Here is a 25348-nt window from a genome sequence, read left to right as displayed (position 1 = left end):
AACAGTTTTTGTGTGTTTCTTAAATGGCTTATAAACACATTCCACACTGCAATCATTTTTGTGTGTGTGTGTATGTATATATATATATATATATATATATATATATATATACATATATATATATATATGCATATATATATATATATACATATATATATATATATACATATATATATGGGTTGTTCCCCACAAAATGTTTATAAAGTCAGTGCTTATTAAAATAAATTTTATTTTCAAAATTTAATAGAATCTTCTGACAGAATATAATTTTCTTATGAACTCGTTTTCAAACTGATGATCATAATTATCCAATCACTGCTGACAACATGAAGCATTGGAACCGCAACTATCAAGAAATATTTCATTCATTCCTTGTGCACATTCTTGTTCAATAGCTGTCCTCAATTCATCAACTACTGCTGGTTTTATACCATAAACTTTCTTTTAAGTAATCTGATAAAAAAAAAAAGTTCAGTGGTGTGAGATCTAGTGAACAAGGACGGTATTCTACTGAACCACTTCATCCAATCCACCTGTTTGGCAATATCTCATCAAGGTAGTGTGGTTGTACCCTATCTTGCATGGCATGATAGATTGTCACAATTTCAAGTAAATTGGACCAGTCACAGTTCTGGCATTTAAAAATGGTCCAGTGAATCCTTTTGACGATAACCTGCATTATATTGTAACTCCTGGTAAATTAACATGATGTTACTCCATAATATGCGAATTGTCAGGACCCCAGTAGGTGCACTTGTGGTGGTTAATTGGACCATTTCATTTACATGAAGCCTCATCCTTCCAAACAATCTTTGTTGGAAAGTGTACATCTTGCCAAGTATCCCTTGCTAAACTCTGCTCTTTGTTCTAGATCGTCTTCATTGAGAGCATAGATTATTCTTCAAATGTAACTTTTCCATTGACAGCATTTCAAAATACAATAGTTGTCTGATTTTGTAATTCCCATCTAATGACACAACTGCAGCACAGAATTTCATGAACTCAGGCAATATGTTTCTTGTGTCCTTTCTTGTTTTGTGGGGCTCTTGATGATTGCAGTATTTCAGAATGTTTCTTCTGGACATTCTGAATAGTTCCGACTGATTCAAATTTATTTCTAATTTGAGTGATGAAAAGTTTCATAGATGGATCTGTTTGAAACTCTCTCCTAATCTGTCTTCACACCTCAACTACATTTGTAAACATCCAGTAGCACTTTAAGGTAAGTTTCCTTCGTTCAAAACTTAGTCTGGTTCCCTTCATTATTATTAATGGATTAAATCTAAAAAGAAATGAAAATTGAGTTATTAACTGTTAAAATGTGTATGCATTTTTTAGAGGGACACCTTGTATGTATATATACATATCCGGGTTCAGTCCCACTGTGTGGCACCTTGGGCAAGTGTCTACTACTATAGCCTCGGGCCGACCAAAGCCTTGTGAGTGGATTTGGTAGACGGAAACTGAAAGAAGCCTGTCGTATATATGTATGTGTGTGTGTGTGTGTTTGTCCCCCCACCAACGCTTGACAACCGATGCTGGTGTGTTTATGTTCCCGTAACTTAGCGGTTTGGCAAAAAGAGACCGATAGAATAAGTACTAGGCTTACAAAGAATAAGTCCTGGAGTCGATTTTCTCGACTAAATGCGGTGCTCCAGCATGGCCGCAGTCAAATGACTGAAACAAGTAAAAGAGTATATGCATATATACATACTTACATACATACATATACATATTGACCATCATGTAGGTTTTATGAAATTTTTCTCGTTTTTTTCTTTTTCTAATTTAAAACTACTGTGCAAGAGAAAAGAAAAAAAAAATGAAATTTCCTCCCATTAAATGTTAATTAGGTTTCACATTACCTATTATTTATTAAGCTGCTGGAATATAAAAGGTGACTATCTTTGAGTGTCTAATTTCAAAATAAAGCAATACAGTTATTTTGAGAATATATTCAGTTTTTCTATGATTTACAGTTAACACAGGTGTTATAACAGATTTTTGACATTAAGAGCCTCTACTTGGTTGCTTGACCCTTTAGAAATACCAAACAAATTCTGTTATCACACCTTACTGTCTTAAAAAAGGACATACTAGACCATGTAATCCTGGATCCTTTCTTTTATTTTTTTACTTTTTTCATTTATTGGACAGCAGCCATACTGGGTCACTGCCGTGAAGCGTTTAGGTGAACAAATTGGCCCCAGTACTTATTTTTATGCTTGGTAAATATTCTATCAGTCTCTTTTGCTGAATTACTAAGTTATGAGATGCAAACAAACCAACACTGGTTTTTCCTGTTGTCAAGCAGTGATGGGGGCCAAACACAAACACATACATATATACATGTATGTATGTATGTATGTATGTATGTATGTATGTATACAACAAGATTCTTCCAGTTTCTATCTACCAAATCCACTCATAAGTCTTTGGTTAGTCTGGGACTATAATAGAAGACACTTGTCTAAGGTGCCATGTAATGGGACTGAACCTGAACCTATGAAGTTGAGAAGTAAGCTTCCTACTACACAGGCCTGTGCCTATCCAAAAAGGCTGGATGGTCATGGTTGCAATGTCTTTGATCACCAATCCATTTGGTCAGAACCAACTCAGTGCTATCTGGCAATGACTTTCATGGATTCATTCCTTTGTTAACGAAAATCTTTCTGAGGTTTATACAGTAAACAACTAACTAAATAAATAAATAAAATGCTGTGAGTAAACCACATGAATTTGCAGACAAGCAAATAAATAATCTCTATACAATAGCTGGATCATATCTGTGTAATTTTTATTATTGTTTTTGAATGTTTTCTTAAAAAAGAAATATATGAGCAAAGGATACAGGAGTGACGATTAGTTGAATGTTTTTATTCGCAGCAGGAATCATTGTCGAAAAGAGAACAATGGTGATGTATAATATTAATATTAAAGTTATCATCTGGTCTTTCGAGAAGGGTGAGTGTAAGCCATTCTTACGAACAAACCCTTCCTTTTTCTCAGCTGAATGGCAGTTGCACGTGAATAACTTCTTTAAACTCGACATTATCGTAAACTGGAAAAAACAAAACAAAAAAAAAAAAACAATTAAAAAGTAAAAAGGAAAAAAATTGTTAAATTTAATAATTATTTCAACATGGACCTCATTAGATTTTAAGAACTGAATTTATTTATTTATTTGTTTATTTATTTATCTATTTATTTTTGGTCGATAACCTAAGATTGTTGTCATTGTTTAACTCAAAGATCGTATCAACATCAGCTGCTAAAATTAGACTGTACACAAATGTCAAGAAATCTGAATACCTGTCTTTCAACCAATCAAGTGATGCTGAACTATTTTGCTTTGAGTAGTTCCAAATTGAATGTTGCTGAAGACTTCAAGTACTCAGATGGTAGGGTGAGCACTTTGAGAGCAGACGTCCAGATCTGGAAGGCACAAGCATGGACTACCTGTCACAAACTAAACAAGGTCTGGAACTCCAAATTGTTCAAGCAATTCATTGCAACTGTTGAATCAGTGCTGTTATATGGCAGTGAAACATGGACACTGTCAAAGAAATTATCAAATGGGCTAAATGGATGCTACATATGGAACTAAATTTGAAATGGCAGCAACATATGACAAACAAATTCCTTAAAGAAGACTTGCCGAAAGTTAGCAAGAAGATCAGGCATAGACTGCTGTGACTATCTGGTCACTGCATGCACCACCCTGAATTGGAAGCATCCAAATTAGTCTTGTAGAACCCAAGAAGATGCAAGAAGAGGAAAACATCGTCACACATACATCAACAACTTGATTGCAGACACTGGCCTGGACCTCAAGGTAGTGATGATGGAGCTAAAAGTGTGGCGGATGGACTTTGTTGCTGCATCCCAGGTTGGAACACAGCCATAATAATAATAATAATAATAATCACTGATTGAGCAAAGGTGTTCTACATTTGACCATTCAGCTTTTTATTTATTCAATTCCCTGTGCACGTAAGTGAAAACAGAGTATTGTAATCACTCGTCTTTGCCTCTTTGTCTGTGTGTTTGCAAAATTACTGGAAAATGGCTGAACAGATTTCCACCAACTTTGGCAGAAATACTTATTGGGTGAGTGGCTTGAAATGATGACAATTTGTTTTGATTATCTTCAAACATACATAAATACATACATAGATATGCAACTGTGTGTGCGTGTGCGTGTGTGTGTGTGTGTGTGTGTGCGTGCGTGCGTGCGTGCGTGCGTGCGTGCGTGTGTGTGTGCAGTGATGGTTTGAAGGTTTCCTTTATTTGCGAGTTAATTTCTTCATTTCGTCAGAGTATAAATACCTATAATGGTGATATTTAAAAAATAAAAAATTCTGTTCAATTAAGAATCATGGCTAAGCAATGCATTGTAAACCACACTAATTTGCCGAAAAATTTTACTGTGCACAGGGGATGCATCGCCCCTTCTGATGCCTTTTTTTTGCATTTATTTATTTATCAATGTATATCATATTCTATCTTTCATTTGTTTCAGTCAATGCACTGCGGCCATGCTGGAGCACCACTTTTGATGGTTTTGTCAAACATACCAACTACTACTTATTTTAAAGCCTGGTACTTATTCTATTGGACTCTTTTGCTGAACCATTAATGTACAGGTATGTAAACAAACCAACACCAGTTGTTAAGCGGTGTCAAACACAAAGACACCACACATACATACATACATACATACACAATGAGGCAGCCTTCAGCTTTTATCTATCCAAAGGCTTTTTAAACCCAATATTTACATGCTATTATTTTTATTTATTGCTTCATCTGCTTTGAGATTCTTTTGTATATATGTATACAAAAGAATTTCTGTATGCATATGTATACCAAAAAGCTTTGTCAGGCAGCAAGTCAACAAATATGCTGGCAGTTAGGAACCACTCATCCAGGTAAAAAGATGAAAGCTTACCTGGTATGGTCATTTATCCTGCCACAACTCCCTGTACAAAACCATTCTTCAGGACACAGTCGAAGGAGGATGAAAGAAAGGCAAACAGAGAAAATCCTGGTTTGACAACATCAAGGACTGGACAGGTCACAGCACAATGAACCTGATATGCAAAACAGAGAACAGAGACCAATGGTGATGGCTCACTATGTAATTGTCAAAGAGTGGCACCCCAACAACTGGCTGCATCAGTTATGGGATCCTGATTATATATATATGTATATACAGGTTGGCCACAAAGTCACGCACCATGGAGATATCAAGTATGCTTTATTAGCAGTGAAGTAGGTAATCCATTACAAATGTTCAAAGTGTTGGCCACGTAGCTCTAAACAGGTGTTCATATGGAATTTGAAATTGTGATGAACCCTCTCAAATAGCTCTTCATTGCCGTTGACTTGTTCACACGCTTCAACAATTCTTTGAAGAAGAGTCCTTGATCATGAATCTTTTCAGAATACTCTAGGGATTTAATGTAATCTCAGATGAAAAAGTCCATGGGAGTTACGTCAAGTGACTGTGGTCTCCATTCAATTGTCCCACGATACCTGAGCCATCTCCCTGGAAAATGGCCATTCAGAAAATCATGAACCCGTAACGCATAAAGGGGTAGAGCCCCATCCTGCTGAAACCAGGCAGGATTTCCCTTTCAAGTGAATGTACGTGAGGCATCATCTTGTTGCCAAGCATGTCAAGATACAAATCACCTGCCACAGAGCTCTCAAAATAAAATAGTCCAATTACTTGATTGTGTCAAATTCCACACCACACCATTACCTTGCCCCCACCGTGTTGATTATCTGCCTCCATCCGTTGAGGATTGGTTTGTGAGTAACATCGGTAGTTGTTAAAAAGGATAAAAAAAGAGAATGTTAGCAATTTCACATATTGCAGGATGGTGTGTGACTTTATGGTCACCCTATGTATATACATATATATGTACACACATATATATATATATATATATATATATATATATATATATATATACACATACAATGGGCTTCTATAAAATTTTTGTTTATCAGCTTATTCCTTCACATGACATTGGTTGGCCCAGTGTTATAGCAGAAGTCTAAGGTGTTGCAAAGCCATGTATGTACCTGTATCTAAAACCTGAAATACTTGCTGATGATACGAGTGGGTTTCCAACATTATGATGTCTTGAGTCAGAAGCCAGGGAAGAACTTGTAACATCTTTCAGTAGCTTCTGCAGTTTTTTGCATTGGGCAAAGCATCTCTATTGTTCATTTCACCTATCTACAATCACATGTATCCCTTCTTTCTAAAGGAAGTCAGAAAGGGATGTTCAACCAACTCACTGAAGATTTAAGGCTTTAATAAATCTGTAGCAGGAATATTCAGCAATCGCCCGATGTCATGGTTTGCTAGAATATTATCCATGTGATCAACAGAATCTGATCAATCACTACTTCATGTTGAATAGGCTCCAGCTATAATTATATTTTTCTTTTGGTGCATTTCCTTCGGAGCCTATCAGCCATTATAAATTGAGTACATCGTGACTATTAGAGTGCTTTGGGATGCAGCAAAGAGAGTATTGACAGACACTGTAGAAGTTGGCCAACAGAAACAGCGAACAGCCAGATGACAACACAAAGGCATTAGAAGTCAGTGGCTAGCAAGCAACTAACAACACTTTATCTGCTGCTACAACTACATCAAGAACAAAAACTCTCTTGAAGTTTTGTCATTCATAGTAAAGACAACTCTTTTTTATTTTAGTTTTCTTTTTTTGTACGTAAAGAATAAAATTTTGTTTATCAAAAATCCCAACAGACTTCAGTGTTCTTCCTCGTACAACTGTCTCAACTAATAATGTTTCAACAGCTTGGAAAATCTTATTTTATTATACACAATTTAAAGGAGATGAGCTGGCAGAATCGTCAGAGCATTTGTTTTGTCATTTTATGCACTTTGAATTCTAATACCGTCGAGGTTAACTTTGTCCTCCATCCTTCTGGCATCGATAAAATAAGATAGCAGTCTAGTATAAGTGTTGATGTAATCGGCTAATGCCCTCCATCTAAATTGCTGGCCTTCATCCTAAATCAGAAATCACCCAACACAATGCAGATTGAGGTAAGCAATTCAATGAACGCAGTTGAAACAACTTTAAATTTGATTTCGCCATCTGTCAATCATACCAAATATATATACACCATTGAAAGGTATGATGCTGTGGTTTTTCTCTGAGAGAAAATGTCTTCATACATGTTATGTTAAAAACATAATATATATCAGAGCAAAGCGAACATCATGGCAGCAGTGATTCATGAGAATGACAGGCGTGTTTCTCCTTACTCAGGGCTTGTAAATGTTGTTCTAATTCAATGTTCTTTCAATTATGTTCACCAAGTTTTTTACAGCCCAGCCACCTTTCTACAATACCAGTGAATGTATTATTCAACGTTTCCTATATATTGAAGCACAAATTTAGTCTAAGCAAGTGACAAATGAGTGCACGGCACTGGCAAATTCCAAATAGGGCAAAACGTGCCTGCTATTCTTATGAATTACTGCAACAACAATATTTGCCTCGCTCTCATATATTTCATTTTTAACACAGCGTGTCTATGAAGAGATTTACTCTCAGGCAAAACCGCAGTATCATGCCCTTCAAGGATGTATATACATTTCATATGATACATAGATGGCAATTTTAAAATAAGAATGGCTTTCTATATATACATTGTGCGGCAAAAAAACCGTTCGCAATTTACAAGTTGAAAAATGTTTCAGCTACAAATACACGGTATGCACCAGTCCAAATCATGATGGTAACTAAGAAGAACAGTAAAACAATGGAAACACACTATCTGAATACCTGTACTAGTGCCACACTAATGGCCATGTAAAATATGGGAGTTTCTTCTGCAGTATCCTGTATTTGTTTTCTAAATGCAATGTTAAAAAGGAGGAGCGTGACAGTAATCTGTTATTCGATGTCATATTATACAGGGCTCAGTGCAATACAACTAGTTGAAAAAGGACAAAAGGGAGGTGACAGAAAGCAACAATAAGTTGAGAATGACAGCGATGGTAGCCAACAGTTCATGCACAGTACACATGGCGAAACATAAAACAGAAAAGCGAACAGTAGATTTATAAAAAGGAAAGGGTGCGTAGGAACATCTGGTGTAATGTTGGCAAATTTGGGAAAGCATGGAGTTTTTGAAGGATGCAGTGTCCTGACAGTGAATGTGGATAGTTTCATCCATGTTTCGACAATTCTGAGCATGAAGAAAATGAGTTTCTAAAAGTCATGCTGTGCTGTTTTTTTGATTTTGTAAGTATGTGTAACAAGGCTCCAGCTGAGTTTTAAACCATAACTCTCAGATCCAAACTGCAAGTGAGGAAGTACTACTATATATATATATATATATATATATATATATATATAAGTTCAAAAAAGAAAAACGACAAAAAAACAACAAAAAACAACAACGCGAAGACGTGATACAGATTGTGTTACTGGACGGTCAGGAAAGGAAAGAAAGAGAATTTGACGTTTCGAGCGGAGCTCTTCGTCGGAAACATAGGAAAGTCCAAAGAAGGGAAGACGGAGGAAGAAAAAATCGCCAACGATATCCATGAGGTTACATTGTGGAATGATCGGAAGGGAAAGGGTGGAGAAAAAGTTCTTTCTAAGACAGGAGAGTGCAAGAGAGGGAGGTAAGTATGTGTGCGTGCGCGCGGATTCGTGTGTGTGTGTGTAATAACAGAACGTGTATGTGCGTATGTGTGTGTGTGTGGTTTGGCTGTTAGTGTGTGTGTGTGTGTGTGTGTGTCGCTTAACGTTGTGGAAGGAATTAGTAGCAAGAATAATTTGGGAGTGGTTGTGGACGATGGTCAGTAGAAAGTGAGCAGGCAGTTTTTGAATATGTGTGTGTGCGTGTATGTTGTGTGAGTGTGTTTTTCTTGCAGTGTGTACCTGTATTTGTGTGTGCGTGTGTGTATATATATATATATATGTATACATATATATATATACATATATATATATATATATATATATATATATATATATAGAGAGAGAGAGAGAGAGAGAGAGAGAGAGAGAGGTTTCAACAAATAGTCGGTGAGTGGCTGACAAGGATCTTACAGAGTGATGTTAAGACACCTTCAACCTTTTAGACAACTGTAGGAAAGTGGTTCGTTCAAAGCAGATCATTGTTGACAATGATGTCTAGGCTCCATTCATCAGTAAACTTCTTAAGGTCTATATGTGAAGGGTGTTGGCAAATTGCAGGGCATTCCATGCAAAATGTACATTTTTCTACTATCAGTTTTAATCAGCAGTCAACAATTCATTGCTGCATTATGTCCAGGTCAGATTGCAGGCAAAGGCTATTTTCGTATAGGATCCGTTCTTTTATTTCAAGGTATAGCTGAAATATAGTCTGCCTATTTTAATTCAGTTATGCACTTCAAGTAGGCATTTATTTTGTTAACATATGCAACAAAAGTAAGGAGCCAAAAACTGATCTCAGTGAATATACATCTGTAGTGAAACTACCTATCGTCACTAGATACAAAACTACTATCGCCATTACATACAATCTTCTCATTTAAATATAAATAAATGCGAGCGTAGTAGAGAAGCCATTCCTTGTCATCACGTGACTGATTATTATTCGAATCGGCAACTTCTTCGAACCTTTCCCGCCAGAACGCAAACTGACCAATCACGGCCCCTAATAAGGTCACGTGATAGAGTATATTTCTACCATCTGGTGAGCCAATAGTTTGTTATAAATAGCTTTAACTCGGCGGCCAAATTTGTCTCGGTCCAGTTTCTCTTTGAGAACTGTTCCGTGTACCACACGACAGCAGCAGCAGCCAGCGACCACTTCAGCAACTTCGTCCAGCCAACGATGACCACCGTCGTCGCCACATCAGCAACAAGAGTCTACGACTACTATCCAGCATCATCGTCATGACCAACACGATTCTACGATTACTACTACCAAACAGCCTCTACACCACCAGCGTCAACACGACTTACTATGTACACCAAACCAAACCTCCGCGGCCCATCTCTCTCTTCGATTCTGTTAGGTGACTCAGCTTCACCACGGTAAATAAATAGACAAGAGTTCTCAGCCAGCGACGAACATCTGTATAACAAGAATCACGGCCCGGCATCGATGCCACGACATCACAACTAGTGATCAGCACTGCCACACTCAGCCTCTCCTCACTTTCACATAAGAACTTTTCCTATAGTGTACTAACGAACTGGTATAATTGTTCACGTGTTATTGACTCTCTTTCTATCTGCTGTAAACACTCACACACATGTATCACTCACATACACACTTTTCTTTGTATGACGGCCTGTCTTTGATTATGTTATTATATGTCGCATTCACACTCTCACACAGACATACATCTTTAACGCTACAATAAATATCTCTGTTATTCATCTTATACGGTTGTGGTCTTTCATTAGTGGTCACATATGTTATCATCGCATAACATATCATCTATATCATCATCGATATATATTTGTATGTTCGACCGTGTGACACGTTTAAATAAAAGGAGTCCTCTGTTTTTCCATTCGTCACCATTTCTCCTTTTATGAGTTCGCACGGTCGTCCCTTACAATTGGTGACCCCGACGTCGGTCGTCCCTTACAATTGGTGACCACCGACGTTGATTCGTTCATACAGCCCTTCTGATCTGTACAGGTACAGCCAACGCGAGCCTGTTCACACAGTTTCCCTTACAATTGGTGACCCCTGACGTTGATTCGTTCATACAGCCCTTTTGATCTGTACAGCCCAACTTGAAAAGTTCACATAACTTTTCCAAAAATGGTGACTAAATGCCAGTAATAGACCAACCGTTCTATAAGTCTTTTTCACTATAATTTTTTTTCCTTATTTCGTCTGTTTGTCTTCGACAAACCGACTGGTGCGAGGCTAGTGTAGTGAAACTACCTATCGTCACTAGATACAAAACTACTATCGCCATTACATACAATCTTCTCATTTAAATATAAATAAATGCGAGCGTAGTAGAGAAGCCATTCCTTGTCATCACGTGACTGATTATTATTCGAATCGGCAACTTCTTCGAACCTTTCCCGCCAGAACGCAAACTGACCAATCACGGCCCCTAATAAGGTCACGTGATAGAGTATATTTCTACCATCTGGTGAGCCAATAGTTTGTTATAAATAGCTTTAACTCGGCGGCCAAATTTGTCTCGGTCCAGTTTCTCTTTGAGAACTGTTCCGTGTACCACACGACAGCAGCAGCAGCCAGCGACCACTTCAGCAACTTCGTCCAGCCAACGATGACCACCGTCGTCGCCACATCAGCAACAAGAGTCTACGACTACTGTCCAGCATCATCGTCATGACCAACACGATTCTACGATTACTACTACCAAACAGCCTCTACACCACCAGCGTCAACACGACTTACTATGTACACCAAACCAAACCTCCGCGGCCCATCTCTCTCTTCGATTCTGTTAGGTGACTCAGCTTCACCACGGTAAATAAATAGACAAGAGTTCTCAGCCAGCGACGAACATCTGTATAACAAGAATCACGGCCCGGCATCGATGCCACGACATCACAACTAGTGATCAGCACTGCCACACTCAGCCTCTCCTCACTTTCACATAAGAACTTTTCCTATAGTGTACTAACGAACTGGTATAATTGTTCACGTGTTATTGACTCTCTTTCTATCTGCTGTAAACACTCACACACATGTATCACTCACATACACACTTTTCTTTGTATGACGGCCTGTCTTTGATTATGTTATTATATGTCGCATTCACACTCTCACACAGACATACATCTTTAACGCTACAATAAATATCTCTGTTATTCATCTTATACGGTTGTGGTCTTTCATTAGTGGTCACATATGTTATCATCGCATAACATATCATCTATATCATCATCGATATATATTTGTATGTTCGACCGTGTGACACGTTTAAATAAAAGGAGTCCTCTGTTTTTCCATTCGTCACCATTTCTCCTTTTATGAGTTCGCACGGTCGTCCCTTACAATTGGTGACCCCGACGTCGGTCGTCCCTTACAATTGGTGACCACCGACGTTGATTCGTTCATACAGCCCTTCTGATCTGTACAGGTACAGCCAACGCGAGCCTGTTCACACAGTTTCCCTTACAATTGGTGACCCCTGACGTTGATTCGTTCATACAGCCCTTTTGATCTGTACAGCCCAACTTGAAAAGTTCACATAACTTTTCCAAAAATGGTGACTAAATGCCAGTAATAGACCAACCGTTCTATAAGTCTTTTTCACTATAATTTTTTTTCCTTATTTCGTCTGTTTGTCTTCGACAAACCGACTGGTGCGAGGCTAGTGTAGTGAAACTACCTATCGTCACTAGATACAAAACTACTATCGCCATTACATACAATCTTCTCATTTAAATATAAATAAATGCGAGCGTAGTAGAGAAGCCATTCCTTGTCATCACGTGACTGATTATTATTCGAATCGGCAACTTCTTCGAACCTTTCCCGCCAGAACGCAAACTGACCAATCACGGCCCCTAATAAGGTCACGTGATAGAGTATATTTCTACCATCTGGTGAGCCAATAGTTTGTTATAAATAGCTTTAACTCGGCGGCCAAATTTGTCTCGGTCCAGTTTCTCTTTGAGAACTGTTCCGTGTACCACACGACAGCAGCAGCAGCAGCCAGCGACCACTTCAGCAGCTTCGTCCAGCCAACGATGACCACCGTCGTCGCCACATCAGCAACAAGAGTCTACGACTACTATCCAGCATCATCGTCATGACCAACACGATTCTACGATTACTACTACCAAACAGCCTCTACACCACCAGCGTCAACACGACTTACTATGTACACCAAACCAAACCTCCGCGGCACATCTCTCTCTTCGATTCTGTTAGGTGACTCAGCTTCACCACGGTAAATAAATAGACAAGAGTTCTCAGCCAGCGACGAACATCTGTATAACAAGAATCACGGCCCGGCATCGATGCCACGACATCACAACTAGTGATCAGCACTGCCACACTCAGCCTCTCCTCACTTTCACATACAGAACTTTTCCTATAGTGTACTAACGAACTGGTATAATTGTTCACGTGTTATTGACTCTCTTTCTATCTGCTGTAAACACTCACACACATGTATCACTCACATACACACTTTTCTTTGTATGACGGCCTGTCTTTGATTATGTTATTATATGTCGCATTCACACTCTCACACAGACATACATCTTTAACGCTACAATAAATATCTCTGTTATTCATCTTATACGGTTGTGGTCTTTCATTAGTGGTCACATATGTTATCGTCGCATAACATATCATGTATATCATCTCTGATATATATATGTTGTGAGTTCGACCGTGTGACGCGTTTAAATAAAAGGAGTCCTCTGTTCTTCCATTCGTCACCATTTCTCCTTTTATGAGTTCGCACGGTCGTCCCTTACACATCCAATGAAATTAAAATATGAATATTTCCTGCAGTATACCAAATGGAATGGCAGGGGATGGTGGCGAACCCTGCTGTACTCTTTCACCACAACTTTCTCTCACTCTTACTTCCTGTTTCTGTCGTGCCTGTAATGCAAAGGGTCAGCCTTGTCACGCAGAATATCCCCGAGAACTACGTTAAGGGTACACGTGTCTGTGGAGTGCTCATCCACTTGCACGTTAATTTCATGAGCAGGCTGTTCCGTTGATCGGATCAACTGGAACCCTCGACGTCATGAGCGACAGAGTGCCATCAAATGGAATATGTTGAATAATGGGGAAAGAAAAATAAGCTTGTTCCTAATTTAAGAAAGCAATTCAAAATACAATACTTTTGTAGTGTTATACAATTTTACACCCCACTTTTTTCCATGCTTTAAATTTCTCTGAAATCTGTGCATTTATATAAATAATCCTTTCCACTATAGGCACAAGGTCTGCATTTATATAAATAATAGAAAAAAACATTGTAGATTTTTCAAACACTCTTCTTAACACCAAACCATTTTACCATCAGATATGTTAAGGTTGGATAAACACAGTAATCCAATTGTTGATGAAGCTGCTAAAACAGAAACCCAAACGCTCTCAAATCACATTTTAAAATAAAGGCTATATTTAAATGATATAGTATGATAGACAACGGGTGAGATTGCTGCATGCAAACCATATCTAGTCTCTATTTCATACCCATTATTGCAAAACAATGGAGTTGTACTATTAGCATGAACTTCCACTTTTTGACCCCAAACTTTTACACTCTGGTTTTGTGGTTGGGTACTCTTGGGATTCAGGACAAGGTGACCTCCTCCGTGGATTCTGGCATTGTGACTGGTGGTGCTACAAGACCAATAATATCCTTGGTTTGCTGCGCTGTTCCTCTATTTTCTGCTTCTCTGTCTCGTCTAGACAGAAAGTAATGACCCTTATGTCCACGTATTGATGCTGGATTTTATGCCTTACACTCATAATTCCAGAATAATTTTGTGAACTTCTGGGGTCATGAGGACATGTCCATACAAGCCCCATTCTAACATATCATTACTGGGTCAGATAGCTACTATAGAGGAGGTGCCTGGGAACTCTACTCTCACAGCCCTGCAGGGAATACTGGGCAGGGAGGATGATTGGATGGATAACATTATATCTCCATCATTATGCGACGAGGATTCAGTTCTTCGATCAACTGAATTACTTGCCCCTGAATTAATGTGTAAGTGGTTGTGCACTCCATACATATGTACCCTTAATGTAATTAAGGGTACACGTCAAGATCACTATATGTGACAAATCTGCATCTTTGGAATTACAGTTTCTACCACTGTAGTTATAGAAAATGACAATTACCCAAGATGCTATGCAGTGGAATCGAACCCGGGACTTCGTGGTTCGAAATGAACTTCTTGACTGTTCGTTCTGCACCTATATAGTACACAGTAGCATGCTACTGTAATGTTGTATAGTTACAGTATTGAAATTTCCACAAAAAAAAAAAAATTAAAATGCTTACTTTAAGACAGAGTTTTGCAAGAGAGGTCGTCGAAGTGGGGGAATGTAGAACCTCGGGACAAATATGGAGTACAAAATTTCCTCTGGCTCATCATGCCAGTTAATTACAAAGGGGACGCCAAAAGTATCTTTGCACCTGGGATACTGAGAACTTTTGCTACACTACTGTTACAAAACGCTTCTAAGTCTGAAGGCTTAAGTTTGTGAAACCCATTTAGAAATTCATGTGGACCACAAATGTTTAATTTTTTGCTCTGTGACCCTTGAAAACGTTCTATGGCCTGCGGCAGAAAATCTCTGCTGTACACAGTAACCACCGCTCGACACTATATCACTTACATACCACAATAACCAACTAACTATTTACACCGAGCCAACTAGAGAACTTCACCATGGTTAGAAATTGTAGCCAAATTTCCCGTAAATCATTCCCTTCTGTCTTAAATGAGTGTTATGTCTAAGACTATTGGATAAGGTAGTATTAGATACTTCCAGTCTGAAAAATAAATGACAAAATTGTCATTGTTAGAATGCTTATGATCGTATATCTGCTCAATAAGAGACTACCTGGAGTTAAACAACAGCATAACTCCCACTGCGCCAGGCCCGTCGCCAGGGTCGCTTCAGAATATCCTGGGTGGTCACTAATTTGTATTGCAGAAAGAATTTTCTAAATCTGAGAGTACCCCATTGAATAGTGAGGGGGAAGTGCTGTCCAGTGCCCCACCAGCTTAGCAACGAGCATGAATTACGCGTATTCTTACATAAGAAACAGACGAGAATCTAAAAGAGAAATTTCATTACAAATCATTTTACATATAATAAAACACAATTTGTCCTGTCGGTCAAGCTAGAAGGAAAGAAGAGTAAGAAAACAGACTAAATGGGAGTGGGTGATAGTCACAGATGCTAAAGCAAACAACAGCATTTCAAGGCTTTGCTCCAAAGACGCTGGTATTTTAATCAGGATAAAACAGCAAATTTTTATTGTAAATTGTGTTTACTTCATCAGTTTCTATATACATCTACTTTCATTCTTTCCTTTCGTTATGGTCCTTTTTCTTTGTATGGCCTTTCTGATACAAGCCTTTATTTCCTTTTCCAGGCAAAGGATAACATATTTTACTAATTTCATCAATCTAAAAATCATATATATATATATACATATATATATAGAGAGAGATGTGTCTACAAAATAAATGTATGTGTGTAAATATATATATATATATATATATATATATATATATAGATAGATATATATAGATAGATATATATAGATAGATATATATAGATAGATATATATAGATAGATATATATAGATAGATATATATAGATAGATATATATAGAGAGATATATATAGAGAGATATATATAGAGAGATATATATAGATAGATATATATAGAGAGATATATATAGATAGATATATATAGATAGATATATATAGATATATATAGATAGATATATATAGATAGATATATATAGATAGATATATATAGATAGATATATATAGATAGATATATATAGATAGATATATATAGATAGATATATATAGATAGATATATATAGATAGATATATATAGATAGATATATATAGATAGATATATATAGATAGATATATATAGATAGATATATATAGATAGATATATATAGATAGATATATATAGATAGATATATATAGATAGATATATATAGATAGATATATATAGATAGATATATATATATAGATAGATATATATATATAGATATATATATATAGATAGATATATATAGATAGATATATATAGATAGATATATATAGATAGATATATATAGATAGATATATATAGATAGATATATATAGATAGATATATATATATAGAGAGAGATATATATATATAGAGATATATATATATATAGAGATATATATATATATAGAGATATATATATATATATAGAGAGAGAGATATATATATATATATAGATATATATATATATAGAGAGATATATATAGAGAGATATATATAGAGAGATATATATAGAGAGATATATATATAGAGATATATATAGAGAGATATATATAGAGAGATATATAGAGAGATATATATAGAGAGATATATATAGAGATATATATATAGAGATATATATATAGAGATATATATATAGAGAGATATATATAGAGAGATATATATAGAGAGATATATATAGATATATATATAGAGAGAGAGAGAGAGAGAGAGATCGTGTGCTCTTGGAACTCAGGACAAGGTGACCTCCCCCGTGGATTCTGGCATTGTGACTGGTGGTGCGTGTGCTGCTTCAGGGTCACCATTTTAGATTGGTTGTGTTCTCAAGTTGTGAAGCCATCTAATGATGACTCTGTTCAGAAGGATGTAATATGTCATTCGATAAAGAAACACGGTACAATGAATTCATAGAACAAAGCTGTAACTTTATATACCTTTACACTCGGTCTCAAATATATACAAATTGAATAATAATGGAAAAGTTTGATGAATGGAGGCCATGTTCATCTTCTGTGTATTACCTCATGTCTGCTAGATGCTACATGTATCTAGTATAAGAGCTGGCGAGGTCATGTCTTTACGCTCTGGCATCTCAATGCGAAAAGGGAAGTGCCAGAGCTTAGCATCCAAACCTTAGCGCTGCTTGTACCATAGAAGGCAAGCTATTTTAAACAGCCGCCATCAAGGGAGGTAACTGCGCCTACAGCCCCTCCCCTCTTAGACCGGAATTGGTCGAACAAAAGTAAGGTAGGCGAAGTACGTGTGCGATAGATGGGCACAGAAGAATGAAACATGACAAAGCAGTTGTATGAACAATGCAAGAGCACAAGTTTGGAGGAAACATGCAGAAAAATGTCTGTTCTTGTAGAGAACAAAATGTGTGAGGCACAGAATCCGAACTATGGCAGAACAATTAAAAATACAATGCAAGTATGTACAAGGTAAAAACGTTCAGCAAAAAATATTTGACAGTCAATAACAGGAACAATGTGAAAAAAGCGTCCTGAAAAGTGAAAACATGCGAAAAATATGTAAGGCCAGTTTTTTGAAATTTACAAACTCGCAAATAGTTCATTATGTAGAGAGAATCCATTGTAAGATGTTAGGGAATAATGTGGTGAATATGAAAGATGCCGGGATCCCGAAAAGACAAGTGTTCATTGAAAAAGGAGGCGCCAAAGAGTGGAATGCAGTTCGAAGATTTGCAGGAGCGGTAGTGGCGGTCGTGACAAGGCGTCTAGTTGAGACATGCTGCTGATGGCATTGCTTGAAAACGCCGTCATGAAATCGGAGCTGCGAGCAAGAGTGACCAAAAGGTGCCGTGAAAATGAAGATAAGCCAGATCTCCCCCATTCTCCGGCCGAGAGAAGCGGAGAGATGACGGAAAATACTGAATTGGGAACAAGAAGGTATCAAGAAATGTTATATACTCACTAGAAATGTAATCATGCATTTTACTGTTATTTTCAGCAAGTAGAGGATGCTGTGTAAGAATGAACTGACGTCTCGTGAAACATGACGGAAACTGCTGAAAAAGTTGTTAGGATGAAATAACCGTGAAGTTTTTTTGTGTGCGTGTGTGAAAAACCACAAAGGTCTCAGCCGCAATGAAGTCTTTAGTTATAGGCTCTGGAAATCATTGACAAAATGAAAAACTTTAACGTAGAAAAATTTCCTTAGCTTTTCACTTGTGATGGATGATAATGTAGAGGCAATCCTAAAGTTGAACGTCGCGAAGGCCTGCATTTTAGGTGGGGAGACAGTCGACTACAAATATAAAGGTAAAGCTGACTACAGCGGAATTTGAACTCAGAAGAAATGCCGCGAAGCATTTTGTCCGATGTGCTAACGTTTCTGCCTGCTTGTATTCAAAGTTTCTCTCAAAGGCTGCAATTTTAGAGGGAAGGGGTAAGTCGATTACGTTGATCCCAGGACTTGATCGATTTCTTAATTTTTCGACACTGAAAGGTAATGCTTAGTTAGGTGGTATTTGAACTTAGAACATAAAAAGCCGGAAGAAATATCGCAAGGCATTTTGTCCAACGCTCTGCCAATCTACTAACATTTTTTTTTTACTTGCTGCGAAGGTCTCAGACATAGAAAAAAAAAAGTCAACATTTTGTACAAGTACGCTTGGGTATAGACAAACAATAAAGCGGGGGAGAGATAACGTTAAGGTTAAAAACTTATAACAATAGAAAAAAGTCAATAATGCCAATAAGTAAATGTCTGTACGCCATTTTACAAAAAATTTGTTCAAAATATCTAGAAAAAATGCAAAAACTTACAACTGGATATATCAAATGGTCGAGGATTTGAAGATTGAAGTGAGATTAATCCAGTTTACAAGTGAATCACTCGGCAATTTTGAGCTAGGTCTGAAGATTGAAGTCTCAGAAGTTCTCAGATTATACAATAAACAGAAGATTGCCTGCTTTACTTTGCGCCTCGCCATATATTGTATGGAAGGTGTATATGTAAAGCGTAGGTATAATACAATAAATACTGATCTTGCAACTAACCTCTTGCACAGTAATAGAATTCACGGGAACTTTGGTTTAGTCTTTGGGTACAACTAACAAACTAAACAGACACATGAAAGCTCATTTATAAACTGGGAAAAGAAAAATGGAATTTACTGTTAATCGGCTATAAACTAGGCATTTTTGATACTTATAATGGCCCGTGACTTGTGAAGAGAAAATTTAATATTTATTAAATTGTAACGTCGTATTTTATTATGACATCACTCATTCGTTAACGGCAACCTAAAGCTTCATAAAGGAAAAAGCGGGAAAAATATATATCTATATAAAAAATGGTTTTGGAAATATTTTATTTGTGTATTTTTTTCCACTGGGTTCGTTATTTTCTACTCTAGGCACAAGGCCCGAAATTTTGGGGGAGGGGCCAGTCGCAACTGGTTCTTAATTCATCGACCCCGTAAGAATAAAAAGGAAAGTCGACCTCGGCGGAATTTGACAGACGAAATACCAATTTCTTTATTACCCACAAGGGGCTAAACACAGATGGGACAATACACATACGGGGACAATTAACACATGATAGCACGGAACAATGAAATTAAACAATGATGATGGGACGGCCACCCCAGCCCCACCCCGGGGCGGCCGCGTTATTTCAATTATTTCAACAGTTCTTAATAGTTCCTTTCACAGTCTTCGATAGTTCTTTTCAAAATTATCTCAATAATTTATCCAAAATAAAACTACTCACCATTTTATATAATCTTATTTCCTCGTAGTTCACCACTGGAGCACTGAGTTCGAAACTCACCTCGGGCCCCAGTGGGTTTATATCTGTCGGGAAAGCCTCTTTCAATTTGTTATACTTTTCTTTTGCTATTAAAATCCATCTCGCCTCCTTATCGCAACGGTCCGAGAGGTTCACTTTGACAATGTCTTTTATTTTGGATATCTTCTTCTCTATTATTTGTGTGTATCGATATGACATCAAATATATCCCGTTCCTATGTACCTCCTGCGTCTGTATGTCTGTTCTTTTTTGTTTTTGTGATTCAGTACTACCATGCGTCTGTTCTATATTTCTTTGTGACTGTATATCTGTGTGTTTATCTCTCTCTGGTTCTGCATGTTGTGTTTGCGTGTCTGTCTTTTCAGGTTCTGTGCTTTTAGGTTTCTGCAACTCTGCGTTATCTTCTTCGCTTCCGAGTGTATGTATGTCTGTGTGTTTATGCATCTGTGTATTTGTCTGTCTGTGCGATTGTGAGACTGTATGGTTCTGTGGTAATGTTCTGCTGCTATTATCTTCTTTCCTCAGTGATCCCACTTGATCCTGTGATTTGCATTTTTTTCCCCTTGTTCGACTTTCGGTGATGAGCTCCTCCTTTCTCTCTTCCTTGATTTAGCTTCCTCAAAATCAGCTTTCTGCTCCTCTTCCTGTGACTGTTTCCTCTCCTCTATCACGCCTTCTTGCATTTCCATTTCTTTGTTTTCTATTATTTCTGGGCACCTTCTTCTAATGTGACCTCTTTTGCCACATTCGTAGCACTTTGGAGGTCTCCCCTCCAACATTATGTCCAGTTTGTCCTCGTTAGGCAGTTCCAGCGTTTCCGGTATGTCACTGTAAACTTTCTGACTTGCTATAAAAAGCACATTCAATCCATACCCCCACAATTTATTTGTTAGGTTCTGCTTATCATAATTATCCTTACATCTTCTCCTTCTCCTCTTTCAGGAAAAACTGCTGCCATTACCCATTCCAACTCTATTTTCGGTGGGATCCTACCCACTCTAATCCACGTTGGACGTCTACCCAACTTATTGAGAAAGAGCATCCAATTTCCTTTGGCTAGTGTTTTATTGGCGTATTTTTTTGCTGCCTCCATCGATACAAATGTTATTTCTACAGACGCGTATGTCTTGCCTCTTGTAAAAAACGACACATCTTGCAATTCCTTCAAACACTCTGCCACCTCCTCCGTTGCACTCTCTATTCCTTGAAAAGGATTTATATTCCACGACTCTAATTTCCATTTTCGTCTTTTCCTCCTCTGATGGGGTCAACTTGACGTTTGGCCCCTCCTTCTTTATCATTTCTTTATATTTTTCCATTTTCTCAGCCATGTCTTCATTCCAATGTATTTCATGTTGCTTCAGCAGGCCTTGGACGACGGAAGCTCGACTCCCCGTCGCTGCTGCATTCGTCTTCATTTTCTCCATCTCAGCAACACCCACCAAACAATAGTGGCGTTATACTAAAAAAATCGCAGCGAGTAATAACACGTCCGACCAGTAAACTTACAGAGACGAAATACCGATTTCTTTATTATCCATAAAGGGCTATACAAAGAATTTTTAAGACATCACAAAACATAAAGACAGTACAAAACGCAAACATAAAATCGCTGTAATTAAAATAAAATGATAATATGCAAGAATGAAAAAAATGAGACGCAATGTCCACTCGATCCCCGAAGTCGGGTGGTTACATTTATCCAGTTTTTCACTTTTACGTTCAACGTCATGTAAACATTTTAACGGTTTTGTAACTCAAAAAATCCAAACACTCACGTTACCTTTCTTCCATTAATCATTGTTACGCCCGTCTTTAACAACTGCAAATAATCAGTTTTAGGGGGTGGTGTTTCCACCAACCATATCCGTTTCGTTATTAAATTTTCACCAAGTTCTTTTATGCACTCGAAGCATCTTTCCTCACGTATCAAAATGCATTTTTCAGCACATTTCTCTGGCATTTTCACTCTTATTATTTCTTTTAACCTCTCGACTTTTCTCTCCATCTGCTCGCAATTCTCGTACTTTATCAAAAGCCCATTGTATTTCACGTCTTTCTCCGTTCTCTCCTCCTCTTCTTGTACATTATTAGTTTCTGGCTTTTTTTCCTCTTTTTTGTTTTCTGTTGACCGTTCCTTTGACTTATTTTTCCTTCGCTTTTTAGGGTTAGTAGCTCCATTTTCGTTCTTCTCCTTTGTTTTATCTGTTTCACACTTCTGTCTCTCTTTTATTTCCTCAGTGTGGTCTACAATTATTTCCTCCTCTACTTGTGCTTTCTCTTGCTGTGGCTGTGTGAACTCATATAGGGGGAATTTGGTCTTCATATGACCTCTCTCCCAGCATATATAACAATTTGGTTTTCTTCCCTCGACTACGTCATTCAACGTTTTCTCGTGTTTGGAGTATTATATCTTGATTCAAATATCCTTGCTGCTACGTCTGTGTGAGTTCTTTTACGTCTGTTATTGTGAGACATTTTTGTAACTGTTTGTTTAACAGTAGTTTTTCGCCCTACGGGGCAGGAAAATACCATTCATTTGTCTTGGCGACAAGAATTTTTGTCTGTTATTTTTGTCTTTTTGACAAAATGGCGACAGCCGAAAGCAACGCTCCCATTCAGGGAGAAAGTATGCCAAAGCAAAGTTTTTCTCAGGCTGTTGGTGGAAGCACCATTGAACTGAAAATTGTAAAAGAGAGTCTGTACGCGTTCAGGAAGTACATACAAAAGGTGGATGGTGAAACCAAATTGATTCCACCACCCGAGACTGTCAATGCCCGAAAGGAAAAGATAGTAGTATACAAGGTATACAATATAAAAGAAAAAAAAATCACGGAGGTTCGTAACGAACTGGTCGAGAGGTGTCTGGCGCCAATGTGGCCAAAGGTCCGCCACGTCAACCGCGGAGTACGAAGTGCAACGGTTGAGGTGCACTTCGACTCGGCTGAAGTGGCGAGGGAGGTCTCGACGGAGACGTTAAAAAACGAAATAATCATGTTGCTGCCCACTTACATGGGAAAAAGAACAGCACGGGTGACCATTGAGGACATACCTTTCAGATACGACGTAATGTGGGCGACAGCAGCGGTTATATTCGACGTCGAGGAGAAAATTAATATTCTAAGCATGAAGAGGAAGGAAGCGACCAGATGGAGAGGTCAGACGTTGGAAATTCTGGTCCAAGCTGAGAACAGCACATTCGAGAATTTGCCTGATAGGGTGTTTGTGGGGGAGGGGCATACCATCCGCGTGTCGGTGGAGGGACGTCGACCCAGATGTTTCAAGTGTGGGCAGAAGGGTCACGTCCGCTCGGCCTGTATAAAAACAAAGCCAAACACCGTTAAAACGAGTGACGCCCCTCCTCCGAAAGCGGACGAGGAAGAAAAAGAAAAAGGCAAAGCAGTCACCATCGAAGTGGAGAGTGGAAACACGGTAGAAGGAAAAAAACAGCAAGAAAAAGAACAAGAGAGAGAAAAAATAGTTGCCGTAGTGGAGAACGAAACGGAAAAGATGGAGTTCCAAACTGCGAGCAACAAAAGGAAGAAACAACACGCGCCAGAGTCCCCTCCCCAAACAAAAAAAAAAAAACCTCTGCACAGACAGAGGAAAAAAAAACAACTTCCCACCCTTACCCCGCTGGCACAACGCTGATAGGACAGAGGTTCAAGCCCCCCACCCCTCAACCTGCATTGAAAGGTTTAAAAAAAAACGAAAAAATAGTGGCGAAAAACACAAAAAATGAAAAGGTTGTGAAGTATATCAAAGCCCACCCAAGGGTAAGATATTTCAAGAGCGGCACAGAGGACGCTCAATACAGATATGCAAAGGTCTCAGAAGAAGACTTTGCAGAAAGACTGTTTCAGGAGCACGTTAGAAACAAACTAATAATTGACGTCTCCAACGACGTAAAAGAGGGCAGATTGATTGTCAGCCCGGCAGCCACCCCAAACCAGAGCCCGGTGGCAACCCCGAGAAAGAGCAATGCAGAAACGGAAGGAGGAGAGGAGGTTGGCAGACAAAAAGTGCCATGCTCCCTCTCACAACCGTAAGTCCTCATTTTCTACCTTTATTTTTTCAATGATTAAGTTGGGTAGTTTAAATGTGCGTGGAATGGGGTCGAAATGGAATCAGGCTTGTTTTCTGCACGACCTCATTTCACATAGAATAGATGTGGCTGTAATAACCGAGTCCAAGATGAAGGGACCTGAAGCGTTCTCGCCCCTCCTCAATGGTTACGAGAAATTTATTTCTCCGAGCCGGAGGGGAGGTGCAGGCGTGGCAGTCCTCATCAAGAAAAACTTGGATTTGCAGATACGTACTGTCTTTCTGGACCCAGAAGGTAGGCTGGTCGTCCTAGATGTGACACACGAAAGTAAGCAGTCCTTCAGGTTGGTGGCTGTCTACGCTCCTAACGAACACAGGCAGTCGGATTTTTTTTCGGAACCTGGAGTACTTTCTATTGACGTCTAAAACCATAGTATTGTTAGGGGACTTCAACACTATTCTCGATGCGCGAGTTGATAGTGTAGGCTCCGCTGATAGGAAAGGAAATTCTTGCCTCAAAGGTCTACTAGAGAGCTTTAATCTAGTAGACCGTTACCGACTGGATGAGCCGAGCGTTCCACAGTGGACGTGGAGTAATAACGACGGCTCACGCAGATCGTATATAGATAGAATATTTGTTAAGGAAAGAGATAAGAATAGTTTTAGCTGTCCACATTTTTGCATTGTGCCTTACTCGGATCACAAACTTGTGACGTGTGAGGTGCATATAGATAAGTGTCATAGACAGGGACCCGGGTATTGGAAAATGAACAAGTCTATTTTGACTTGTGTAGCTTTTCGTACCCGGATTAAGGAGTTAGTGCAGATGGCATTATGTGGCACCATCATTAATAATAGATGGTGGCACGCCTTCAAGAGAGCCATACGACTTGAGTCCATTAGATTTGGCAATCAGCTAAGTTTAGATAGGACTAGAATAGAGGGTGACTTAGTCAGGAGTCTAGATGAGGCAATGGAATCTGGC

The 25348-nt window shown here is 38.3% G+C and overlaps 2 protein-coding genes across 4 annotated transcripts in view; one reads left to right on the top strand and one right to left on the bottom strand.

Annotated features, from left to right (window-relative positions):
- LOC106879045 (uncharacterized) overlaps positions 1-24282 on the bottom strand; it is a 43571-nt gene extending 19289 nt beyond the window's left edge. Inside the window, exons 1-2 of one of the 3 annotated variants that reach the window (XM_089355349.1) lie at positions 22103-24282; positions 2852-3061 (exon numbers count right to left, since the gene is read on the bottom strand). In XM_089355349.1, the coding sequence (XP_089211475.1) occupies positions 2852-3061; positions 22103-22645 (753 nt within the window). In that variant the 5' untranslated portion in view covers positions 22646-24282. Of the gene's footprint in view, positions 1-2851; positions 3062-18477; positions 19271-20280; positions 20849-22102 lie in introns of those variants that run through there. The other 2 variants (XM_089355350.1, XM_089355351.1) reach the window with 2 other exon arrangements.
- Positions 21010-22033, top strand: LOC149134701 (uncharacterized). Its single transcript, XM_089355352.1, has 2 exons — positions 21010-21139; positions 21262-22033. The coding sequence occupies exons 1-2, from the start codon at positions 21100-21102 to the stop codon at positions 21525-21527; spliced, it is 306 nt and encodes a 101-aa protein (XP_089211478.1). The 5' UTR covers positions 21010-21099; the 3' UTR covers positions 21528-22033.
- Positions 24283-25348: the final 1066 nt, after the last annotated feature.

Source organism: Octopus bimaculoides, chromosome 7, assembly GCF_046866305.1.
Source record: "Octopus bimaculoides isolate indiv1 chromosome 7, ASM4686630v1, whole genome shotgun sequence".
Lineage (NCBI taxonomy): Eukaryota > Metazoa > Mollusca > Cephalopoda > Octopoda > Octopodidae > Octopus > Octopus bimaculoides.
Note: the sequence above shows the minus strand (reverse complement) of the source record. Positions and strands in the feature narration are given on the sequence as shown.